Source organism: Podarcis vaucheri, assembly GCF_965113315.1.
Source record: "Podarcis vaucheri genome assembly, chromosome: 2".
NCBI lineage: Eukaryota > Metazoa > Chordata > Lepidosauria > Squamata > Lacertidae > Podarcis > Podarcis vaucheri.
The window spans coordinates 56,439,262-56,464,140 of record NC_138760.1 but is presented as its reverse complement, the minus strand read 5'-3'; the positions used below and the strand labels follow the sequence as shown (position 1 = coordinate 56,464,140).

The following is a 24,879-nucleotide window of genomic DNA, read 5'->3' as shown; positions in this document are numbered from 1 at the left end:
AAGTGGCAACTAAGGAATTAGATATTTTAGCTCTTTTCTTTACATATATACACATTACAATAAAAATAATTTTATTTTGGTTGTTTGGTGGAAGTATCCTACAAGCTAAATTTTTAATTTCCAAAGTCAAAATCTTCTTTACCAATAGCTTACTAAAATCCAAATATATTAAAATTTCTACCATGTGCAGAAAAAAAAGGATTTACAGACTTCTAGATGGCCAACTTATCTACTATGAAGCGAACTAGAAGAACAGCAAAATAATAGTTATGTATGAATGCTCCTTCCGTAGACAATTGGACCCAAAGAGAAAAAAATTCACAGTTCAGTAAGATCCCTAACCCTGACCTTTTAAGTTTTTTCTTTTTATACATTCAGTACAGTATCATGTAAGCTGTGCAAAACTTTACTTAAACTGGCAATCTGCCATATCAGTTGCATTTGTCTTTGGTACAAAAATAAACAATCGCATTAATGTGCAAGTATTTGTTTTCTTCCGGCCAAGTACCGAAAATGAGTTTTCTAGAGCCATCTTTTATACAATACATAGACTCTGTGGCATATCTACATTTTCAACATATTCCTATATACATTCAAAAATTTGTAAGAGCTGGAACAAATACGTTAAAACCCATGAGACCATCTATACATCTTCTCTCCCACAAGGGTTTCTTACCATTTTATAGTTACACTTCTCCCCACCCACCCTCCCCCTCAATACAAGGCACAAAGAGTATACATTTTCTTACTTGCACAGACATTTAAATACCGTATCAAGCTCAGAAAACTATATTTTTTTATATGGCACACTAGCATTATTGCCAGGTGTGCTATGTACAAGTTATGGTTGCAAAGAAAACTTATTGTTTAGTTTAGAACGAAAGAGCAATTATTCTTGAAAAAAACTTTCTTAATCTGAATTCTAAGTTTTTATTTTTCTTGGAGCATAAACCTGCCATATCGTTTGGCATTTCGCAAGATTTTTACTTGCAAAAAACATGTTTTGCTCCTGCATGTTATATTATCTGGTCCTAGGTAAACTTAATTTAAAAATGAATATGTAGTCACCACATTTATGACAGAAGCAGATTTAAAACTACAAGATTTATGCTCCAAAATGCCAGTAAGCATTTTATACCATGCTTTCACTTATCTTACTACATTGTTATAAAAAGGAAAAAAATGATGGAACTGAAAACTGTGTTTTATAGAACGCTAAATTCACATGCAGACCAGAAATAATTTTACAATGTAGTACATGACACAGGCAGAGCTCTGACCAATGTGAATGGATCAAGTGATGTCTACTAAACTTTTGATGTTGGTATTCGTAGCCCTACAAGGCCTCCTGTAGGATCTCCTTCTGCTGTTTTTTCTAAAACTTGGTTCACAAATTCTGATGTCTGCCCAGATACAGGTGGCCCTGGAAAAATGAATGAAGACATATATTCAGATGCGTGTTTTCTGCCTTCTGCTCATTGTTAATTCAAGATTTGCTAGTGCCTACACATATAAAATAAGGGTGGGGAACCTCAACCCCTTAGGTCTTTCTTGGTCCAACAGGCCCATGAGGCTGTTTTGGGCAGGCCACGCCCGTCTGCGCTACATTTGTATGACATCAGATAATGGCAGAGCTTGGACAAAGCCCCCTTGTGCAACTTCCCAAGTACAACAGCTGTTTCACTGAAACAAAGGAAATAAACTTGCTTTTAGCAGCACTTTGCTGCCTAGATGCTTTGAAGTTCCAGTTTCACAACTTCAGAGCACCAAATCTCCTGATGTCGTTTGTAACATCAGGTGATTGACAGGTGGGGGGGCCTCACCGACTTGTTGCATTTGGCCTGTGAGGCAGATCCTGATACATATCTGGTATGTGCAGCCAAGACAGGTTCTGCTTCCCTGGAAAGGATCTTTGTCAGAATTGGTAACAGGTTTGGATGTCAAAAATTAGGAAGAAGGGCCAATAATGAAGAAAAAGAGTCAAATGCACAAACCTAAAACCTAAAAAGTTGTTTGGAACAGTATATTCCCTGCCTGAAACATCTGAATATGGCCTCTGCTGTTGTGATGTTAGGTTGCATTAGTTAAAAGCAAGATCTCAAGTGATTTTAAAAGTCAAGTCAATGGTAGTGTAGTAGGTGAACATAGTCTAAAGTCATGGTATTTGTGCAAGCATTGTTTCCAACATTTAGAAAAACTAATGATTTTTGGTACCATCACACTAGATATTTACTTACCAAGAGTATCTTTAATAAGTACATCAAGCTTCTGACCCATATTGGCTACTCTGTCATCTTTGGGACTCTGCACTCTGTTCACAATTTCTTGTTTGATAGAGTTGATCACAAACAGCAAGTTATCTGCAAGAAGAGACCAGGCAACAATGTAAGTCTACTGGAATGCACCCTTTGGGGAAGGAAGAATACACCTCCCTATTTATTCATTTAACATCTGCTATAATGCCCCTTTAATTTTCAAGTCCATTTGAAATAACTAATACAAACACAACAATAAAAAGTGACGCTTAACATAGAACAGAGGGGGAAGCCTGAGAAAATAAAAAATGCACTTAAAAGGTATTAATGTAAGCCACAGCTAAACCTCCCTGGGAAAATTACACAAGCAAGGTGCTATGGCTAAAAAGGCCTTGAGTTGCCATGACAAAAAGTAGCTAATCAATTTACTACTAATAAAAAACAGATGATACTATTTTCCGTGGAGACAATGACCTGTCCATTATATATTTGGACCATCAGATTTCAAGCCTCATGAGCTGAGGCTGCAAGTAGACCCTTATGGCCTCCTATCTCCAGACAGCATGCTCACACAAAGCAACAAAGGAAGTTATTTCAAGTTTGCTAATTAAGTCTTTTTCTGTTTTAAAGGCTTACCATATTCAGTGTTGAGACCCCACAGTTTCACCTTGTTGGCTTCATACTGGGCTTTCTTTTTAAGTCGGCAAGCTCTGTGATAACGGAAGGCAAAAAAGAAGCTTAGAATATCCATCTAGTTGTCTTAGAGCATACCTGATGTTACTGTACTGGCAGTCATCAATGCTATACAGGTGCCCCTATCCCCACCCCACTTACGTGCACCCCATTCACATGGGTTACCGCTAAATAAATAAATAAATAAATAGCCATTCTCTCACTCAGGCTTGCTGCCCAGAAGTCACCTGGGGCTGCTGCCTGAACGAGAGAAGGCGGCCTCTGATTGACCAGCAGCACAGGGCAGGAGACGCCTTCTCCCTGCCCCCATCCTGACACCAGTTCTCCTGGGCACCTTTATTGGCCATCGCCCTCCATGGCCAGTCGCTGCAACCACATGCACTGGCTCTCCTCAGGAAAACAGGCAGGCAGGCTGGCTTGGGGCAAGCCGGTCAGCAGCCTCCACCTATTTCCATTTCCCACATGCTCTCCCTATTAAAGTGGGGTACTCCCCACTTTACGCAATTTCCCTTATGCGCATGGGGGCATGAAGCATAAGCCGTTGGGGGGGGGAGGACACAAATAATAGCTTAGATCTTACAGTGGTGCCTCGCAAGACGAAATTAATCCGTTCCGCGAGTCTCTTCGTCTTGCGGTTTTTTCGTCTTGCGAAGCACGGCTATTAGCGCCTTAGCGGCTTTAAGAAAAAGGAAACAAACTCGCAAGAACTTGCAAGACGTTTCGTCTTGCGAAGCAAGCCCATAGGGAAATTTGTCTTGCGGAACGACTCAAAAAACGGAAAACTCTTTCGTCTTGCGCGTTTTTCGTCTTGCGAGGCATTCGTCTTGCGAGGTACCACTGTATAATCTAATAGTCAAGATACCGAACGATAATTCCCAACACTCATTAAGCCTTGACTGACAACACTACCATAGTCTTATGCAGATGTTTATTGCAAAGTATGACAACTTTTAGGCTTAAATAGCATAGCTTAGTGTGAAGCCATTTGTGTAGGCTGGACATATTACACCATCATAATCAGATATGCCTCAAACATACAACAAAAGCAGGAATGGGGAGAGAAAAACAACCACGTGCTTCAGCACAACCTACTTTTTGCAGTACAATACTAGCCTGCAAATGCTTGTCAGAACAGAAGAATCCACTCACCTTGGCATGTAATAATCTTAACTGCTAGTGATATTATTATTATTATTATTATTATTATTATTATTATTATTATTATTATTATTATACCGCCTTACCTGGAAGCTAGCTTGTTTTTTTCTTTCCTTGACCTTGGTCTAGCTGTTAAAGGAAGTTCGCTGACTGGAGTCAAATCACTGATCACTTTATTTAGCTTTCTCAATTCATTCCCAATCTGTAGCAGTTTTTTAGGGTTAGGTGTCAGATCTTCTACATCTGTCCTCCGTGACTTCTTAACAGCATATTTCCCTATGAAAATATATATAAAAGCAGGTTATCTGATGGGTTGCTAGAATACTGTGAATTACATTCAAATTTTAGAAATAGTTTTTATCCTACAACCTCCCATGGCACTGTTATGATTATTACCCAGTACAATATATAATCAATTATACAACTGGAATGCAAAAAAAAAAAAATTATGACAAGCTTCTTGAAAGCTGCATATGCACCTGAAAGCAACAACATTTGTTAAGGGACTGCTCTTACCATGATGTAATCCATTCTTCTGATACATGTTACTTGGTAGTGTATCTCGATTCCATTCTGAAGGCCTTAACATTCTCTCCTGTTGTGATGGTGTTAGTTGCTCACTATATTCCCAGAAGTATCTTCGCTTCCCTCTTTTTCGACAAGATATTGCGGTCATTTCTTTCAAGTCTTCCACAGAATCATTCTCATACCCTAAGAAAGGCATAAAAAGTTGCAGTTCAGCAGTCTCCCCCTTCACCACAGCAATAAGGGCAGAAAGAAGGTTGCCCAAACCTGCATTAAATGGCTCTAAAGCATTCCATTTAAACTCACCCAATGAGACCATCCTAGTCATTTCTAAACAAGATTCTGAAGCTTGAAAAGAGGACTAGGAAGACAACCGTGCAGCATTCTAAACTCTGCATCCTTCTGCCACATTAGTCAAAGGCATACTCAGCCGAAAAACAGATTCTCTACATGGACATGGGAACTGACTCTAGAGTTATGACTGAAAAATAATTCACAACTCTTCCACTAACAAAAGTGTTATGTGGGTCATCAGCCTTGCCAACATACTCATTCAAAATTTTTCCTCCCCCCCCCCATACCTGCAGCAGACATAGCTCTAGATTACAAGCTTAAAATTACCTGGTTCAGAGAAAGTATCACTGATGTCATCATCTTTGTCATCCTCGTAATCTTCCTCCTCATCCTCGTTTTCAGAGAGTTCATGCTCACTTCCGAAACCTTCATCGTGATCTTCATCCTCCACCTCTTCCTCTTCTTCCTCCTCCTCCTCCTCTGGATCAGCTTTGCCTGCACCGGCCTGCTCACCCAAACTGTCCGTGACAAAGAGGGAATAGTTGTGTTCTTCCTTCTTCTGTGAAGGATCTGAAACAGAGGTGCTGGCAGAGAGGCTGTTCTCCTCAGCAACAGTTCCTGGAGTTTCTTGAGGTGGAGTGAGGAGCAGAGCCTGAGTCTCTTTAAAAGGCAACACTGGACTGTGACTCTGGAGGGAATCATTCCCTTTCCGCTCTTGTTTCTTTGCTACAGCTCCACAGTAGCAGGTGTTTTCTTTTGCAGCATCAGCGTTCGCCTGGCTCATGGAAGACCTGCTCTGCGGTACTGGATTTATCTTTACTTTTGCCTTTTTAACATAATCTTTGCATTCAACATGCATGTTCACTTTCTCATTATTGTACATGTTGGTCTTCACCATGATTTGTGTGCTTGAATTGGGTTTGCCTCCTTTCAGGGCAGACTCTGATAAAGGTGCCTCAGCCTGGCCCGTCTTGGATGAACAAACGGGGGCTGCTGCTCTGGTTGCAATCTTCTTCGTTGGCAAAGAGGTTAACTGGGTTTGCTTTACACTGAACAGCAATTCTGGGTAGCACAGTGAATCGGAGACAGGCTGAGAGTCCTCACTGTTGAGCTGAGCCAGAGTCGGAGTTTTACTTATCACCTCTTCATCCTGGTAGGGGCTTGAAAAGTCATCAAGGCCCAAATAGTCCACCTCTTTTGTTCCCCAGATGTCACAGCTGGTTAGTTTGGTGTACTTTGTCAAATCTTCACAGTAAGTGTCCCACTGCTCCCAATTTGCAGGGAAAGAGGTTTCAGTATCCAGAATGTCTGTAAAGGACTCCAGGTTCTCAAGATCTTTACAGTCCTCTACAGAAAGGTGGTTATCCCTGGAACTCTGCTGGTAATCCATTTCTCTGTCCTACAGTGGCAGATGTAAAAATGTCAGTAAATAATGGTAAATTACTTTTCTCTCTGGATTCACCCTCAAGCCACACCACAAAAAGCACTAGTTGGCTGGTGACATGCACCATACATACCTACAAAAGCTATTCATACCTCAAGGGACAATAGTTGCTATCCTAAAACATACTTACCAGGAAGTAAGCCTCACTGAACACAGTGGGAATTTCAAGAAAACATGCATAGGATTGTGTTGTCTGTCTGTCTGTCAGCTTTGAATCAAAGGGTTTTAAGAGGTCAGCAGTTCCCATGCCCAGTTCAATGAAAAGCCCATCAATTATAATTGCCTAGAAATAAGTGACTCATCTACTTTAAGAGCGGAGTTAGTTGTCAGTGACACTGCTAAAATTAGGACAAGAGAGAAAGGGATCACTGATCTCACATTTCTAAAGCACAAAGCTGTATCATCTAGTCTGAAGAATTTTACTTAAGTGCATGAATAAAATACAAAATATCTTATTTGCTTTCTAACCACCTTCATTTGTATTTAACTACGGTAATAGTCTTTGACAAGTTCTGTTCAGAAATATTGAAGGAATCAAGCACAATTAGCTTAAGGAAAAGATTTGAGCAGAGGCAGTTTCCAGATACTTGTAAGTGCACTTACACTATGGACTCCCTGCCTATTGATAACAGGCAGGCACCTTCACTGTACCCTGTTTAGGCAAGTTTACCCAGATACCTAGCACACTGATGTGTGTTTTAATCTGCTTTTAGTTCATTGCCGATTTTAATTTTTTGAATGTTTTAAATTCTTGTTTTTACTGATAATACTATCCTACAACCATGTGTTTGGCCTTACGTAAGTGTAAATAGTACTAATAAAGCTCAAATGGCAATAGTTTTAACTACTGAGTGTGGACTTTGGTTAAAGGCAAAGAAAAACAGCTCGAATGGGAAAAAACAAGATTGGCAACAAGTTGCCAAGGGAGCTTATGGCATTTTCTCACTTGGGGGATTTTTTCAGGAAGAAGAAGAAGAAGAAGAAGAAGAAGAAGAAGAAGAAGAAGAAGAAATTATTTATACCCCGCCCTCCCCAGCCAGGACCGGGCTCAGGGAGGCTAACATCAAAGTATGATACATTAAAAACATAAATCAATCGATACAGCTTAAAATCAATTTTGGAGCAGAATAAAATCAGATGGCAACCCACAGATTATAACTATAGGAGATGGGAACACCCTGGTCCTCACCAGGCCCAACAAGAGATTCTACATGGGGCAGGACGAAGTGCTGGTTGTCTTCCAGCACTTTCTCTATTTCCCTCACTTTTAAAGCGTCTTTTCTAACATCCAACCACTTCTGACTCCTCTTGGATGTAGCGATGTCAGCAATGCCTTGAAGTCCACTCAAGCACAGTTCTTTTTTTACTTCTTTCTTAGCCAGCTTTGTCAGCCTTTCATTGGCAAGAAGCCACTGTTGCTGGGCTCAGGAACTGAGGATTCCTCAATTAGTGATTAAATTTAATAGAGAAGCAAAGCACAGCAAACTGGCCTTCAGTGCACAGGTTGCTGCAAGGCACACCCCTTCTCGTTTGAGAGAGGCTAAGCTGTGCTTTATGCAGTTCAGAGAAAAATACAAGCAACTTACCACTTCATACATGAAATCTGGATCAGAACTGTTAGCCAACAGATCTGTGCTCATCAGAGTCTGTTCTGAAAACATGTGGTTTCGAAAGGCATCCCCAAAAGGAGGGTCCATTCCACTCACACTAGGCTGCAACAGAATGTTAATAATTTGTAACACAAACAACCAGTTTGTAAGAAACATTAAATCCTACTGGGTGATTGCTAGCATTTTCCTTTAATGTGGTACATATTCTATCTCTTCTTTAAATGGTAGCACCTTATTACAACAGTCACTCAGGAGCCACAGCTTGGGTTTAGCCAGTTTTAAAACATGTTCTGCATATTTGCTAAGCTAAACAAAAGAAAACTGGCTGGTGAACTATCCCTTTTCTCACTGCCTTTACAGTGGTACCTCTGGTTGCGAACGGGATCCGTTCTGGAGGTCCGTTCACAACCTGAAAAGCCCGCAACCTGAAGTGCTGTATCTGCGCATGTGCGCGGCACAATTTGGTGTTTGTGCACATGCGCGAAGCGCGATTTAGCGCTACTTTGTATGCGCAAGCAGTGAAACCCGGAAGTAACCCTTTCCGGTACTACCGGGTCGCAGCGGGACGCAACCTGAAAAAACGTAACATGAAGCAAACATAACACGAGGTATGACTCCAGTTACAGATAGGTAGCCGTGTTGGTCTGCCATAGTCAAAATAAAAAAAATCCTTCCAGTAGCACCTTAAAGACCAACTAAGTTAGTTCTTGGTATGAGCTTCGTGTGCATGCACACTTCTTCAGATACCACTGAAGAAGTGTGCATGCACACGAAAGCTCATACCAAGAACTAACTTAGTTGGTCTTTAAGGTGCTACTGGAAGGAATTTTTTTATTTTGACGAGGTATGACTGTATATTAAGCAATTATCTGGAAATGTATATGTACAAAGGAAGGCCAATTCCTATGTTTCCCATACCTCTGTTCCCATTATATTGTCTTTGGCATCCTCAATCAGATAATTGCTACATGCTAGATTCACATGTCATGGAAAAGCACAAGCAAGAAGTTCCTAAAGCACTCAACATTGGCTGTATCCAGTGGCGGCAAGGCTCCATCAGCGGAACAAGGAGGCAGGAATTTCCAGCAATTCTCTTTCCTCTTGCTGTTCTCCCCCCCCCCCCATCAACTCTCTGAAATAGAAATTTGTTTCCTTCTCTATTCTGCTGAGATAAGCTCTACTGCCACCTCAAAACACATAAAGTCAAAACCTAAGAAAAATTTATTGACTTCTTATATCAGGTAAGCAAATATAATACTGGGTATTACCTGAGGCATTTCCAGGCCCAGACCCCCTAAGCCTAAGTCCAAACTTGTTGTTTTCTTTGCTTGCAAATTCCGTTCCAGCTTTTCTTCAGGGTCAATAGGCAACATATAACTCATGCAATGGAGATTCACAGATTTATTTTCCTAGAAAAAGCTTTGTGTCGACTACATGGAACTTTTCTCTGGGGACTTTCTGCATGAAATAAAACCAAAACCAAATATTCAGTTTGCATTGAAATGAAGATTGCTCGCTAATTTCTGAACAAAGAAAGTTTCCACAACCTAATACCCATGAATCCTAATGTCAGAACTGAGCAAGTACACCAATTTCAGTTTGAACACTGTTTGTGAGATTTTTTACATAGCATGATCTGAGTCCATGATTTTCTGAAGTCCAAGAGGACAAGTCCCTGCCTTGAGGAGCTTGGGGAGGGACCTGCTCTCTTGGACTTCATAATTTCATCACAGGGGAGAAAGTAGATAAAACAGAAAAGGAAGATGTATTCAAAGCAATGAGAGAAGTGAATGATTTTGGCAGCAGAGCAAGGGCTAGAGCTGAGGGGACCACTAGAGAGGAGAGAGCATGAAAATCAGGAGTACTTGTTGAAGAGACACAGTGCAATGACTATATTTATGAAATGTTGAAATGGAGAGTGACATGATTTGACAATAGACTGAATATGTGGACATATGAGGCAGTGGAGAGGGGGTTCCTGAGAATTATCTTAATAGCTGGTGTTCCATTAAGCATCCATGTTTCAAGCTTTTCGGAACTTTAAAGGTCAGTACTAGCACTGAGAATTGTGTTTGGAAACAAATCAGGTGGCAGTGCTGCTGTTTTAAGACCGGCCAGAAAGGTTCTATTCGCTTAGTCACGTTTTGTAATCTAGTTGATGTATTCTGAACCAACTGCAGTTTCCAAACAGTATTGAAAAGCAGCTCTATGTAGAACGCATTGCAGTAATCCAAACAGGATGTTACCGGGACATGGTTAACTGAGACTAGGCTTTTCAGAGAGCTACAAGCCTTATTTTAATATTACAAGGCATATTCTAGCATAGCATCTGTTTGTGCTCCCCCACACAATATTTTAATATGTAATATTATTTTATAATGTGTGTTTATAAGACTGCTGTTATAGCTGGAAAAATTGTAGGTTAACTTGTTTTAACCTCTCGTATTATTGGAATGGTTAAGGTATATTTTCTACTGCATGTAAACTACTTTTTCATATTCAGTGGTAGTTAAATTCTATTATTTGTTGTTGTTTTTAATTGCCAGTGTGCCAGAAGAAGGATATTAAAATGTTCATATAATTCCCAAAGTGTCCACTCACAGGAGACACTGATCAGGGTGGCTCTGCCTGATCGACTACTCAGGGTTTCTCTTCTTCCAAGCAGCCTCTGCTGGCGACTATGTATTTTGCCCTACTCTGTATCAGGTGTGACCAAATTATCTCATAACTCCTGATACAGAAAGGCAGCAGACTGCCCTCAGAGGTGGAACACCTAGAACAGTAACTCATACAGAACCATGAGGTAAGAATGGATAGTTTTTATTCTAACACCTTTTAAAGCCAAAAGCTTTTCGTATGAGGGTGAAGCATGCCTCAAAATTCAATTAAAAGGAAAGGAGACATGACTCAGGTATAGTAAGTGGTGTCCTAAGATGCATATGGAAGATAACTGACCAGCTTTGTGCTGCAGCAGGAATAATTGTCATTAATATGAGCTCAGTAAAACACTCAAAAAGCCACAATGCACCATAATCATGCCTGAACAAGGCAGAGTCCCAATAATGTCTTGCTTCCAATAAATCTACTTTTTTTGACAATTATGCAATGGATTACCCATTTAAAGTTGAATAATAATACTTGTCCTAGAATTTCTAGCTACTCCAGCTTCCCTGCCACCCCTGAAACCTGATGTTTAGGCTTTTTGGCAGATCGCCTCAAGGCACCAACTGTGCAACCCTTCAGCATACCACAAACAGCAAGATTATGCAAAGGAACATCTATGGAATAACCCACTCAGCACCATGGCGCTTCACAATGGGTTGCTGTAATGAATTTGCTTGTTAGTTCAGAAGCAAAAGTCCCCAATTAAAATCAATTCACTGAAAAAAGTCCTCGAAGTTTCTTCTTTTTTATCCAGAAAGCTGGAGGTAAAGCAAATGACTGCCATAAAACAACAAAAATCTTCTTCTGCTTGTTTAAGGATTGTATGCTCATAAATTAAAATTGGCATACCTATCATTCCAATATCCTGCCTCCATTCTACATGCCTCATTATGCCTCTTTTCCTGAAAAAGCTAAATTTAGTACAGTATAAAAGATGCTGCAGATCAGCTTGAAAGCTCGTGAATACAGTACAGTGGTACCTCGGGTTAAGAACTTAATTCGTTCTAGAGGTCCGTTCTTAACCTGAGGTACCACTTTAGCTAATGGGGCCACCCGCTGCCGCTGTGCAATTTGTGTTCTCAACCTGAAGCAAAGTTCTTAACCCGAGGTACTATTTCTGGATTAGCGAAGTCTGTAACCTGAAGTGTCTGTAACCCGAGGTACCACTGTACAAGAATTAAGTTTGGGTTCAAACTGGACCATGAGTCACACAGCAGCAGGCAGGCAAACAGAGTTGCACAAGACAGGCCTGGTTCTGACCACCACTTAAACTAGTTCCTTTAGTTGCAAAGTGGAGAACATTAGAAGAATGCTTTATCTGCACTTACTGGTTAAGAAAATAAAAGTCATGTATCTCTTACACCCAATTTATGTGAAAGAAAACTCGCCTGAAGCATTTTAATCCATGTGCCACCAGTATGATCATAGACCACAAGACTATAAAACAAACAAGAGCTCTAAAACATGAAGCTATCTCCTCACACACAGCTTTAATTTTACAAACCTGCAGTCATTTCAAAAGCTTCTCTGGATCAATTAACTTCCACTGTACAATTTAAATACTGCCTAAGGATCACAACTTGAGAGCACTGAGCACTCTATGCAATACTTTGAAACATAAGGAACAGGATTAAAGGAATGACTTCTAATGTGATACCTGGTGATTTATAATCTAGAACCACAAGAGCAGAACTGTTTTACTGATATTTTAGAGAATCTTCTTCAATTTAAGCTTCTGCTAACGACAAAACTCCACACTTTATGCAACAATCAAATTTGCCACCCGGCCACTGGGCTCATCACCTCCTGGCAAATTGATGGGGAAGAAATGGAGGCAGTGAGAGATTTTACTTTCTTAGGCTCCATGATCACTGCAGATGGTGACAGCAGTCACAAGATTAAAAGACGCCTGCTTCTTGGGAGAAAAGCGATGACAAACCTAGACAGCATCTTAAAAAGCAGAGACATCACCTTGCCGACAAAGGTCCGTATAGTTAAAGCTATGGTTTTCCCAGTAGTGATGTATGGAAGTGAGAGCTGGACCATAAAGAAGGCTGATCGCCGAAGAATTGATGCTTTTGAATTATGGTGTTGGAGGAGACTCTTGAGAGTCCCATTGACTGCAAGAAGATCAAACCTATCCATTCTTAAGGAAATCAGCCCTGAGTGCTCACTGGAAGGACAGATCGTGAAGCTGAGGCTCCAATACTTTGGCCACCTCACGAGAAGAGAAGACTCCCTGGAAAAGACCCTGATGCTGGGAATGATTGAGGGCACAAGGAGAAGGGGACGACAGAGGACGAGATGGCTGGACAGTGTTCTCGAAGCTACCAGCATGAGTTTGATCAAACTGCGGGAGGCAGTGGAAGACAGGAGTGCCTGGCGTGCTCTGGTCCATGGGGTCACGAAGAGTCGGACACGACTAAACAACAACAAAATAGTCATCACTAGTTTTGAACCCGTGGATCAGGGGTTAGGACCATCAGGTTGAAGGGCCAAATGTGCCCCTCCACCCCTCACTGTCTGGTCATTCTCTCCAGGCCACACCCCTCATTAGCTCTACTTCATACCTTCCTTGAAGCTTTTGCCTGGCTGGATTGTGTCCTTGAATTCTTATAATGTCTCTTGCTTCTCTGAGTAGATACAGAGAGGTATGTGAGTTTATGTAGATGCTAACCTATGGTATGAAAGTAAAATTTGCATCTAACGCTCTCACTGCGTTTGTCTCTGGCCCTGCCTACCACTGGCACATGGCCTCTGGAAGGTTGCCTAGAAGGGAATACAGCTCTTGGGTTGAAAACAATTCCCCATCCCTGCCATCTAACTTACCTGTAGCAAACATGTGCAGTGGAAGCGACAAGTGTGTATTCTGAAAACACCCAGGTACAACTCAGTCAAGCCATAGTATTCTCAACCTTCATGCAAAGTATGAGGCCACCTTTGGAAGCCATAAGCATTTCAGTTACAAAAGGGAAGAGACTTATTGGCTTATCACATCTAGCAGTTGTACCTAGAATACAGATTCTGTCCTTATTACTCTTCTGACTTGTCAATGAGTTCTAAACTTTTTCCTGCCCAAAACACTTTAACGTGGACAATTCTGTCAAAGAAATTTGTGCAAAACATGAAACTAGTTTTTTTTCAAAAAAGTTTTAGCATTATTTTCAGCACCTGGTTTTAGAGATTTTGGAGGTCCAAAATGCTAGTTAACAACACGAGGTATACATGCCCATATTTTCCCAATATTTTCCTTCTCATAAGATACCATCAGGGCTAAATTAGATATGTTAAATGTTTGAAAGCAATTAACTTGCACACTTTGGGTTATGTAAATAGCAGTCATAGCAAAGCCTGAGTAGCCAAAGGCATCATCGGGGAGGGAAGAGTTTCACACTTTCCCCCTGCCAGGTCTGACAAAAATCACATATCTGATGCTATTGTTCACATTTCTAGAGAAGCTTCAACTTGGAGATAAAAAATGTGCACATTAATTGCATTCACACAATTAACACTATGTCTAGTTCAACCCTCAAAGAAGTCCCAATGACAAATTGTATCCAGATGTTTTACTCTTAGAAAACTTGCTTTTTATTCTTCTTGATGATGTAGGGGACCAAGAGGTTTATTTTCCTCAAAATTACAAACTTTCTGGAAGCAAGTTCCCTTCTCTCTCGTTTGTATCTGTGAGTTCTTGCTCCTACCATTTTTTTTACTGTCTTACAGAAGGTGGCCTTTCAAGCAGAGAGTGGTATTTATAGAAAGATCTTTTTTTCTGTCTGCTGCCTGGTGTACAGAACACTTTAGAGTCAAGACTTGAAATGCACAAAAGAATCATCTGCTCTATTAATAGCTTTCAAAAACAACTTTAGCATTCAAGACCGTGGTGCCAGATTACGAAAACTGTTTCATGCTATGAATGTGTCCTTATGAAAGAATTCATGTCCAGTAGCTAACTGGTTACGCAGTGATACTTTGCTTCCGCACATTACATAAGCGTGTTGGCAAATACTAGTCCATATCACTGCCAGCTAGCTTGTCAGTCTATTTTAAGACAGAGTTACCTATCCCCAATCCTGTAGCCAACAGTCAAAATTTCATCTTTGTGGCCACTGTGAAGGGAGGTTTTCTGCGTTCATTACAAAGTTTTCTTCCCCTCAGTACTGTGAACAAACTCTCAAAGGTAAATTGATTATGGAGTTATAATTCTGTAGAAGACATGCCATATTGCACTGAACCCTAAACTATGAATTCAATGCTGTCCATTTTGAGGATGGCCATATGCCAAGCAGAGTCATTTTGTGGTAGTGCCCATGGTGCAACCTTAAAATTTCAGAAATGCTCATGGGTCCCAGAAGGTTGAGGACCCCTCTTTGGGCCTACATATTTTATTTATACATGTCCGGGCAGGGGGCGGTGGTAAGGGATGATGTATTAAAACTACTTTCAGTAATGAGCCATTAACTCCCCACCAGTATTTACAAGAGTTAAAAAGAAATACTTCCCTCAGAAACGTCATTTCCTGAACACACCAAATTTGCTCAGGTGCAGTAAAAAAACACCACTATATAGTACTTTGAACGTTAAATGTACTTTAGAAATGAACTATGGAAACAGGTGAATTTCGTTTTCATTTTATCATGGGTATGAATGAAAACACTTTCTGTTTCTCCTAAAAACTTGAAATCCAAACAGAACAGAAAGTGAAATAGCTAAGAAATTATGCAACTGATACATGTTCCAAAAAACAAACAAACAAACAAAAAACCCTGGAGGTCAATCTAGTACAAACTTTTAGTAGGGGAATAGTTTAGAGGCAAGGATTGGGAAATCTTCAATGATCAAATTATTTTCAATTTGTGCTCTAATTCTGAAGCTAACAACCAGTAGGGTGATTTTTTAATCTTGCATTTTTAGCTGTCTGCTGTTGGTACTGCCTCTATTCTGGCTTGATCATGAGGTAACTAGGAAATTTAGCATCCAGCAATTTGAGGAGGGAAGTTGGAGGATGCCTCCATTCCAGTTAATGCAGGTAAGGGGAGAATACTGGAATTACAGGAGTGACAGGAATTGCTGGTGCCAGTGAAAAGGTCAGCTAAACATTTGCCTAGCCCTTCTTCTAAGTCCTTTTCCCAGCCATGGCTCAAGATGCCTTGCTAACTTGTTCTTGGACTCACAAGGTATTGCTGCTTAATAATTAAGAAAATTTGATTTGATTATGATGAAGCTATCCTGAGTTGTATCACCAAGGCATGGATCGATAAGCTGAGAGCAGATCCCTCTCAGTTGTGTACATCTGAGTAGTCTGTGCAGAACTACCACAGATTGGGCATTGCCATTGGCTATAAAGATCCCATCTGCCTCTGCACGCTTCTGAATGGATTCCAGTTCTGAGCATTTGTACCTGGTGTTCATAATTCCAATAGTGCTCCAACAACTCGGTCTAACAGTCTCCTTGTCTAAACTTAGGTGGTCTTAGATTGGTGCTCAGAACTCCCCTACACATGGACCTCAACATGCTGAGGCTGCTATGACAATCATGGGGGCTGTACAGATCAAATATTTTACTTGGGTTTTCTCATTTGGTCTAGGAGGGTGATTTAATTTGATTTCCTAGTCAAAGCCACTACTTCCTGTTGAGGTTCAGGCTGATAACAGCCATCCCTCTCTGAAGGGTGGTGTACCAATGTGAACAGCCTGACCCTGAAGATCACTCAAGAAACCTCCTGAGGAGGTTTTCATTGGCAAAGCTGGTTCCACACAGAGATGAGTCTGGGACTGGACATGGTTGCTCCTACACATCCTCTTCTACTAGTCACAGCTCAATGATTTTTCAGTGAGCTGGAAGTAATGAAACGAAAGGATGATGAAACCGAGAAAAGGATAGGGACATAGATGGTGGAAAACTCAAAGAGTTTGATGACATATGGCTAAAACACACAATCAAGCCTACTCTGTGAGAGATGGTAGTGAAGAAACAATGCTTCAGCCATTATTGCACCTGTCCAGTGCCATTCAATAGAACTTTCCTGACTAATTTAGGATCCACTGCAATCTGGCCACCAGGAAGACATTAAGGAACCATCAAAAGCCACCTATGACATGCTTAAAAGGTAAAGGTAAAGGTACCCCTGCCCGAGCGGGCCAGTCTTGACAGACTCTGGGGTTTGTGCGCCCATCTCACATCTATAGGCCGGGGGCCAGCGCTGTCCGGAGACACTTCCGGGTCACGTGGCCAGCGTGACAAAGCTGCATCTGGCGAGCCAGCGCAGCACACAGAACGCCGTTTACCTTCCCGCTGGTAAGCGGTACCTATTTATCTACTTGCACTTAGGGGTGCTTTCGAACTGCTAGGTTGGCAGGCGCTGGGACCGAGCAGCGGGAGCGCACCCCGCCGCGGGGATTCGAACCGCCGACCTCTCGATCGGCAAGCCCTAGGCGCTGAGGCTTTTACCCACAGCGCCACGCTTAATAAGCACTTAAAGCATGGGTGTATAATCTGTGCTCCTCCAGATGTTGTTGGACTACAAATCACATCAGCCACAGCCAGCACAGCCAGTGGTCAAGGAGGACATGCTGTAGTTCAACAACATCTGGAGGGCCTCAGGTTAGCCACCTTTTAAACGATAAAATTACTTGTAATCACTGTGACTTATGTCTCTGTTAACACAGTTCAGTCATCATATGTGCCCAGGTGCTGAGTAAAGAGTGACTTGCCATATGTGACAGGAGTTGCTCTGTCCTCCTGGCCACTGCGATGAGATTTTTTTAAAGATACTGACTGCTATGCCATTTAATATTCAGAATTTCTATGTGGTGCACATAAAATGTTTTAAAGGCCTTACAAAGAATAAAAACAATTAAAATTTATCACAGAAACGGAATTTGGGGGAAGAGTACTTCCAGAAGGCCTGTCAACCAGTCAGCCAGCTGCTGCTTTTCTAGACAGCCAGAATCTGCTTAGACACAACGATATAACTGTGCTATAGGAACTGTGACTTTAAAATTTGTGCTTGCTTTCCCATCCTCCCACTTATTCTTTTTTTCTCATGTGTCATCTCTTTTTAAATTGTGACTCTGAGGGCAGGAGCCAATTCACTACTGATTTTTGCAAGCTGCTCCGAGAGCCTTTTTGGCTAAATTGTGGGGTATAACTATCTTAAATAAGTAAACAATTGTTCCTCCATTGCCCCTCACTGCTCAGGGCCCAAGAGGTAATGAGTGCCTCTTTGTGATAAGTGGCAATCATGAGGATGCTCCTGAAAAACAAAAATACTAAATTCTTTACAGTATTAGGAAAAAATATCTTTAAGGAACAGAAGATGTTTTCTTCTTGAATGATGCACTTAAAGTTCTCATCAAACCACTAAAAAGTGCTAAAGAACAATGGTATAAGTTGGTTTTCCAGTGCACTGGTTGTCTCCAGTTGCCTCAAACATGACTGAGATTCTATTCCCAAGCAAGGAATATGATACCTTGCTATGGCAGGCATAAAAGCTGCCAAAGAAAGAAAAGGATTATTTTGTAAATTGAAATAATGCAGAACTGCAATTCATATAGAGAAATCCCTCCTCACTACAACCCCACTATGCACTGCTAACAAGTACTGTAACAGGTAAGCAGAATTGCCTGCACTTACAGCGTCACCCAGCTTCTTTTCAGTGTTGGCATATGATTACGGTATTTAAAGAGTACCTCCTGCTTCCAGTGTTACACGTAATGAAAGCACCTCACTTCCATGCAACTAGGACAATGTACCAGGAGGTGTACAGACTAAATCCTGCACCCTGTAATTAGACAAAGAAGCAAAAGGTTTGGGAGTCTTTTGATTCTTCCATAATACAGTACTTAATATTCTCCGATCGAGCCCTTAAAAAGTTTTAACTTGACATTACAGTGGTACCTCAGTTCAAGAACAGTCCTGTTTACGAACGATTCGGTTTACGAACTCCGCAAAACTGGAAGTAGTGTCTTGGTTTGCAAACTTTACCTCGGTCTAAGAATGGAATCCGAACAGTGGAAGGGCACCGGCAGTGGCAGGCCTCATTAGGGAAAGCGTGCCTCCGTGTAAGAATGGTTTCAGTTTAAGAATGGACTTCCGGAACAGATTAAGTTCAAAAACCAAGGTACCACTGTACTTGTATTGCTTTTGCAAGTGAGCAAGCCTGCAACACAGGTTAGCATTCTAATTTTACAGAAAGAAAACCAAACAAAAATAAAGAGCACATGGCATACTACTGTGCTCCACCAATACTCAATTACAAATGTTAAGCTTAAAAATAAGTAAAGAAATGAACCTAGAATTGAGGGAATCCACAGTATGAAGCAAATCTGCAACACAGAACAGCAGAACCTGCTTTATATGGAATCAAACAACTGGTCTATCTAGCTTGCATTGTCAATACCAACCAGCAGCTGTTCTCCAGGGTTTCATAAAATAGACATAGGAACATAGGAAGACCACTGGTCCATCTTACAATGGCTGTAGGTCTCCAGGGCTTCAGGCAGAAGTGTTTCCCAGCCCTACATAAAGATGCTGAAGCCTGAAGCTACATAAAGATGCTGAAGACTGAAGCTACATAAAGATGCTGAAGACTGAAGCCCTACATAAAGATGCTGAAGACTGAAGACTGTGGAGATGCTGTACCACCAAGCTACAGCTCTTTGTCAAACTCTTGTTTGTTTAGGAACCGCTGCATCACATGCAACAATGACTGTATATGTGGCAAAGAGTAAGGTACCAGAGTCAAAGCAGCAGCTTTAAACTCAAGCAGCAACTCCTTGGACTCAGCCATAGTAAATTCCACACAAGATACTGGCTGGACAGACTTCATTTGGAAGTATTGCACCATATGCAGGATAGGAAGCTTGCACAAAAAATTGAGATTGCTTCAGTGACCTCTGCAGAGATAATGCCGTCTGTCCAGTACTGGTTGCAGAAGAGAAGGTAGCCCTTCTACATCATCACAAAATACAAGCATTTAAAATAAAAACGCATTAACCTCTCTGGTTTATATCTTAAGACAGTGGTTTCCATACCCCTTCTCATCACTTGAAAATTCCTGAGGGTCTTGGCAGACCACTTTATGATTTTTCTGCCTGTGGTACCAGCTGCAATACACTGTGCTAGATGCTGTATAATTTTTAATTGCATTTTTATTGGGGGTTTTGTTTATTATATTCTTTTCTTATACTGCACCTTATTGTATTACATTCTGAGTTCAAATTGCAATAAAATAAAATACAATATAATAAAAATACAATTAAAAATCAATGCAAATATTTAATGCATACTACGAACCACCTGAATGAAGCTCACCGACCACTGGTGGGCCACAGACCAGTTTAGGAACTCCTGCTTTGAAGGCATTGATCCTGAACAGCAATATAGAAGCCACTTAAATAAATAAAATCACTGAACTATAGCAAGACATATATACCTTGTCTCTTTAACTGTATTCATTTTCTTCCATCCCTGGACTTGGTTATGTGTCTCAATAATGATTTATAATGGTGCACATTTTTCCTGAATGGTGTTTCTTTTTAAAGCAACGAAATTGTATTTAGCTTTATAAGGGCTTGCTGCAGGTATAGACATTCCTGTGCTTCTGCAAGGACATAAATATACCGTGAACGGTTTTAGTATTCACACGAGTTCCAAATATTAAATAATAATAGAAAAAAATACATGGAGCATGATTATTGCAACTCGTGTGAATACTAAAACCGTTCACGTGAAAAGGAACTGCCCCCTTTTCCAGAGAGAAAGGTGACGGGTAGATAGGAAACCGCCCCAATAATGGAAATGTGCTTCTCTAAAAACTCATGGCAACTGTGACCTGACTCGCGCCTGCTTTTTGCTGCATGCCCACATGCCTGCCCCAACATACTTTGGCGGCGGCACAACAGAGTTGGCATGGCTTTTTTTCACTGCAGAAAAAGGAGCATTAAATCCAAGTCGTCCCTCCAGCCTACAGAAACTTGCTCTACCCAGGGCTCGCCTACTCTACGGGGTGGGGAGGGGGCCTTCAGTAACCTCTTAAACTCCTGCCCCTTTTTATTTTATCTCCCGATGCCACAGCCCCACTCGGCTAGGCTGACCCACTAACACACCTCCCATCCAACATGGCCGCCCCACCAAACGCACCGAAACACAGCCGATCGAGTTGTCACTTGGCCCCACCCCCTCCCTGGTCGCATTGGCCCGCCTAATTCCAAACCCCGCTGCCATTGGGCTGGGTCCCCGTCAGTCTCTCTGCCCAGTGGCCTCCCCCAAGCTAGCATGAGGCGACATGTAAACAATTCACTTTCTGGATGTTCCGAAGCAAGCGGGACTCCGCCGGCCCACGCCCTCCGTCCTCCCCAAGCCAAGGGCGGGGGAGGGATCTGGGGGGAGGAGGGGAAGGAAGCCCCCCCCCAAGCACCTGACCCGCGAGGGCAGCGACATTCTTTAGCCACAAGATCACTTACGAAAGTCATAAGGAGTGGGTGGAAGAGAAGGCAGCTGTGACCTGCCTTTGGGGGTGGGGTGGGAAAGAGGAGTAGTGGAGAGCAGGAACGAGAGGGGGATCCGAACAGACTGCAGGTCCCCCTGAATGAAAGGGGTGCCGGCAAGCCTCCGCCCCCTCCCCTTGTGGGGCCAAACTCAGTTGTCTCTTTCCCAAAGTCCTATCATTGCAACGAAACTGAGGATTTCTCTCGCACCTCACAGAGACGCAGAGTATCACGAGACTGAACTGACCGATTTTCATCCTTTTCTGCCAACGCCTCTTTTGCATAAGACAACAAATACAACATTTCTTTCTTGGACTCCGCACCGTTTACTTGGTTTCCACGTTCTACTCTCTTGGCTGGACCGTGGCAAAGACAAGAGGACTCAGGCAATGTCCCGAGAGGTTTCACTTCCCCACCCCTCATGCAGTCTAAGCAGACAATAAAATGGGAACACGTGTAGCCTTTAGGTGTAACACGATTTGAAGCAGAAGGATTCTGGAAGTTTTTGTCTCCTAATCTTGACGGCTATTTAGTAATAGTTCATCATTAACGATTTTTCCTTCGTTCCTTTTGCAACAACGACTTCTGGCAAAACATTCATCCTTAAAGGATTCAGCTTTTCTGGGAGACGAAAGATCTGAACCGACACAACTGCACAACTCAAGATCTTAGCTCCTTTCGTTTTAGATACCTACCCCAGGCTGAAAGGAAACGTGTGGACGACTGCGAAAACGAGGCAAACAGCTTCTTATCATCCTCCACCTTGTCATAAACATATCAAGCCACCTTTTGAAACAACCAGGTTGAACTACGTCTCTCAAGATGGAAATAGGGCAGAAGGTAAGCACTGGATTATTCTAACTATCATTACAGAAGTCCACAGTATCACCACACCTACCACCAGCTACCTCCTACATCTTACAAGGAAAAGGAAACTTACAAAATCAAAAGCTTCCCCAAACTCCCCCTTCCCCACACTTCTCCCTCCCATGCTCCTCTGCAGTCCTAGGAGAAGGCAAAGCCTCCCAGCGAGACAACCAAGAAAGTACACGCCCCTTTCTTCCATATCCTTTCCCATGTAGGGGCGAGAGGCCAAAAGAAACCAGAACTGCTTTCGCTGCAGGAATCCCGCACAATCGCTGCTAGGATTAAGGGGACGCTCCGGGGGCGCGCAGCCCCTTGCCCTCCTTCCTTGAGTAAAGACCACACACCAAGCCTAATCCTCCAGCCAGCAGTTGCTCCCGCAGCTGCCTCCACGCCCCCTTTCCGAAGCAAAAGCTGCGGCGGAACAAACAGCAACTTTAGATCTCTCCTCCCGACACGATCGCTCTTTCCCCACGCAGCCTCCCCAGCAGAGGACTCTCGCCTCCCGGGGGCAACAGCAAGACAAACTCCCCGCACCCCCCCCAAAAAAGGGGGTGCACGGCAGCCCCGCTTCTCTCCTCCTGCCTCCCACCAGCCCGGGCCTTTTCGGAGAGAGAGCTGCTGTTACTTTCAGCTCCGCTTCTCTGCCCTCCTTCCGCGCTGGGGCATTACGGCCACCGCTACACCCCCTTCAAGCTCCTGCCCCCCACCCTCCGCCTCGGGGGCTCCAGCCTTTTCCGCCTCACCCTTCGGACCCTTACCTGGCGCCCCGTCCCAGCGGGGTAATGGGGGGTGTCTCAGTGGGGGCCCCCACTTCTGCTGAGGCTCCAGCCCTGGCCCGGCCCCTCCATGCCGCTCTGGGGTTTGTTTTGTTTATGTCCCTTCCTGACGGGTTCCCGGAAATCGCGTGACTCGCCCCCATCACGTGGGCTTTTTATTAAAAAAAAACCGGGGGAGGGGAAAGAGAAAAGCAAAGCCAGGAGAAGGCAGAAAGTGAGGAAGCCAAGGCCACCAATCAGAGAGCGAGGAGCCGAGAGCCAATCAGCGGCCGCAGAAACTGTTTTCCCTTCTCACGTGACCGCTTCAAGTGAGAAGGGCGGGGGAGGATAGAAGGAAGAGAACGTTCTGTTCTCAGATCGGAGTGACGGCGGCGAGCCCGAGAGAGGCACGGCGGCGGCAGCTGCTAGTTTCGAGCCGCACGGCGAGCTCGCGGGAGAAAGGAAGAAGTGGGATCAAACTCGTTTCTCTGCATTCGGCCAAGCATTTGCTATGGCAGGGATAGGTTACCTGTGGTCCTCCAGGTATTTATGGACTACAGTTCCCATCATCACTGGCTGACTGGGACTGGTGGAATCCATTGCCTGCAGGCCACACTATACAGCGATAATTTATAGGAAATAGATTCATGGGATTTTTTTGTTCTAAATGTACACAACTGAAGATACTGCAGAGCAAAAATGAGCATTCTTCCCAATTGCTTAACTTTGCAAGTGCTTCTAGTGTCATAATGATGTTCCTCACAGGAAGGCATTAAGAGCTGTGCTTCTGTGGAAATCGCCACCAGGCTTTGGGTTTGGTGCTTCTTTCTCATTGCTTGCTCTTTTGCAAACACGACTCTAAGGTGAGTTGCAACATTGTGCCAGTGGATGCAACAGGACTTTCCCTTCCTCCACTGCCTCCTGGGCTGTGCAGTTCCCTATACCCTCCAAAACAGATGGGGGCTGTAGGGAAGGGACGCGGGTGGCACTGTGGGTTAAACCACAGAGCCTAGGGCTTGCTGATCAGAAGGTTGGCGGTTCGAATCCCCACGATGGGGTGAGCTCCCATTGCCAACCTAGCAGTTTGAAAGCATGTCAAAATGCAAGTAGATAAATAGGTACCGCTCTGGTGGGAAGGTAAATCGTGTTTCCGTGCGCTGTTCTGGTTCACCAGAAAGCAGCTTAGTCATGCTGGCCACATGACCAGGTACGCTGGCTCCCTTGGCCAATAAAGTGAGATGAGTGCCGCAACCCCAGAGTCGTCCATGACTGGACCTAACCATCAGGGGGCCCTTTACCTTTAGGGAAAGAAAAATGCCCCTTTGTGCACATGGAAGTCTGTTGCACAAGCAGGATGCCACAACTGGATGTCACTCTTTTATTAGGTTTATTAGCTCCCTTCCCCTGTTTTCTAGAACTAACTGTGGCTATGTCCACTGCAAGGATTTGAGCTTGTTACCAAACCATACCTCACCACTTAGTAATCTCACATTCAGTCATCCGTATAACTTTCCTACAGTGCTATTTTTGAAGAGGACCTTACAGCAGTCTAATGACTTGCTTACATATGGATTACTTGCTGACTTGTGCACAAACAAGCCTTCCTAATTCCAAACACCCCCCAGCTAGGACTTTCACATCTTTGTCAGCTCAAGCAACGTTCTGCAATGTGTCTCTTTAAACATTCAGCTGCCAGCCATGAGCATGCATGTGTTCAGAATTCCGTTCACAAGCACATGCAAAAGCACAGCCACTCCCAAGTATTATTCCCACAATACAACATTTGCATGATCACTTTAGAAGTCTGCCATGCACAAAACGTCACAAAAGGTGCTTTGTAACCATATTCATTCCTAATATATGCTGCTAAGCAAACCAGCTGATAAGCAAATTATATGCGGGGTTACCCAGTCACTTCATTATTTCATAAATATTTGTAAATTCTATCCTGAACTCAATATGGCTTAAGGAACAATTACACTATTTGTACTGCAGTTCCATTCAAACACTATGAAAGTATCCAAGTTCCCATAGTGGGCATTTCTCACAGCATACACACTTCATGAAGGGTGGGGCAAAACTTCAGTGAAGCAACTGAACTTTTCCACACAGGCATGCAACCA

At 42.8% G+C, this 24,879-nt stretch overlaps 1 protein-coding gene and 1 long non-coding RNA gene across 4 annotated transcripts in view; one reads left to right on the top strand and one right to left on the bottom strand.

Annotated features, from left to right (window-relative positions):
- Positions 1–715: 715 nt before the first annotated feature.
- Positions 716–22,926, bottom strand: CREBRF (CREB3 regulatory factor). 3 transcript variants are annotated; one of them, XM_082213494.1, is made up of 9 exons: positions 22,760–22,926; positions 9,248–9,437; positions 7,956–8,081; positions 5,253–6,324; positions 4,623–4,817; positions 4,193–4,382; positions 2,892–2,965; positions 2,238–2,360; positions 716–1,423 (listed from the first exon to the last, which is right to left on the bottom strand). In XM_082213494.1, exons 2-9 carry the CDS (start codon positions 9,359–9,361, stop codon positions 1,308–1,310), a joined length of 2,010 nt encoding a protein of 669 aa, XP_082069620.1. In that variant the 5' UTR covers positions 9,362–9,437; positions 22,760–22,926; the 3' UTR covers positions 716–1,307. The 3 variants fall into 3 exon arrangements, with proteins under 3 accessions (XP_082069620.1, XP_082069621.1, XP_082069622.1); XM_082213495.1 differs by lacking the exon at positions 22,760–22,926 and adding an exon at positions 21,830–21,956; XM_082213496.1 differs by lacking the exon at positions 22,760–22,926 and adding an exon at positions 20,081–20,165.
- Positions 21,835–24,879, top strand: part of LOC309527044 — a 13,929-nt gene continuing 10,884 nt past the window's right edge. The window contains exon 1 of the long non-coding RNA XR_014217071.1: positions 21,835–21,974. This is a non-coding gene — a long non-coding RNA (uncharacterized lncRNA). The remainder of the gene's footprint in view (positions 21,975–24,879) is intronic.

Bases quoted from the DNA above. Each gene is read 5' to 3' on its own strand.
- CREBRF (XM_082213494.1), bottom strand. From the start codon at position 9,361: ATGAGTTATATGTTGCCTATTGACCCTGAAGAAAAGCTGGAACGGAAT. The intron at 8,082-9,247 runs GTAATACCCAGT...ATTCTGTTGCAG, and splicing joins TGGGCCTGGAAATGCCTCAG to CCTAGTGTGAGTGGAATGGA. The intron at 6,325-7,955 runs GTAAGTTGCTTG...CTGCCACTGTAG, and splicing joins CAGATTTCATGTATGAAGTG to GACAGAGAAATGGATTACCA.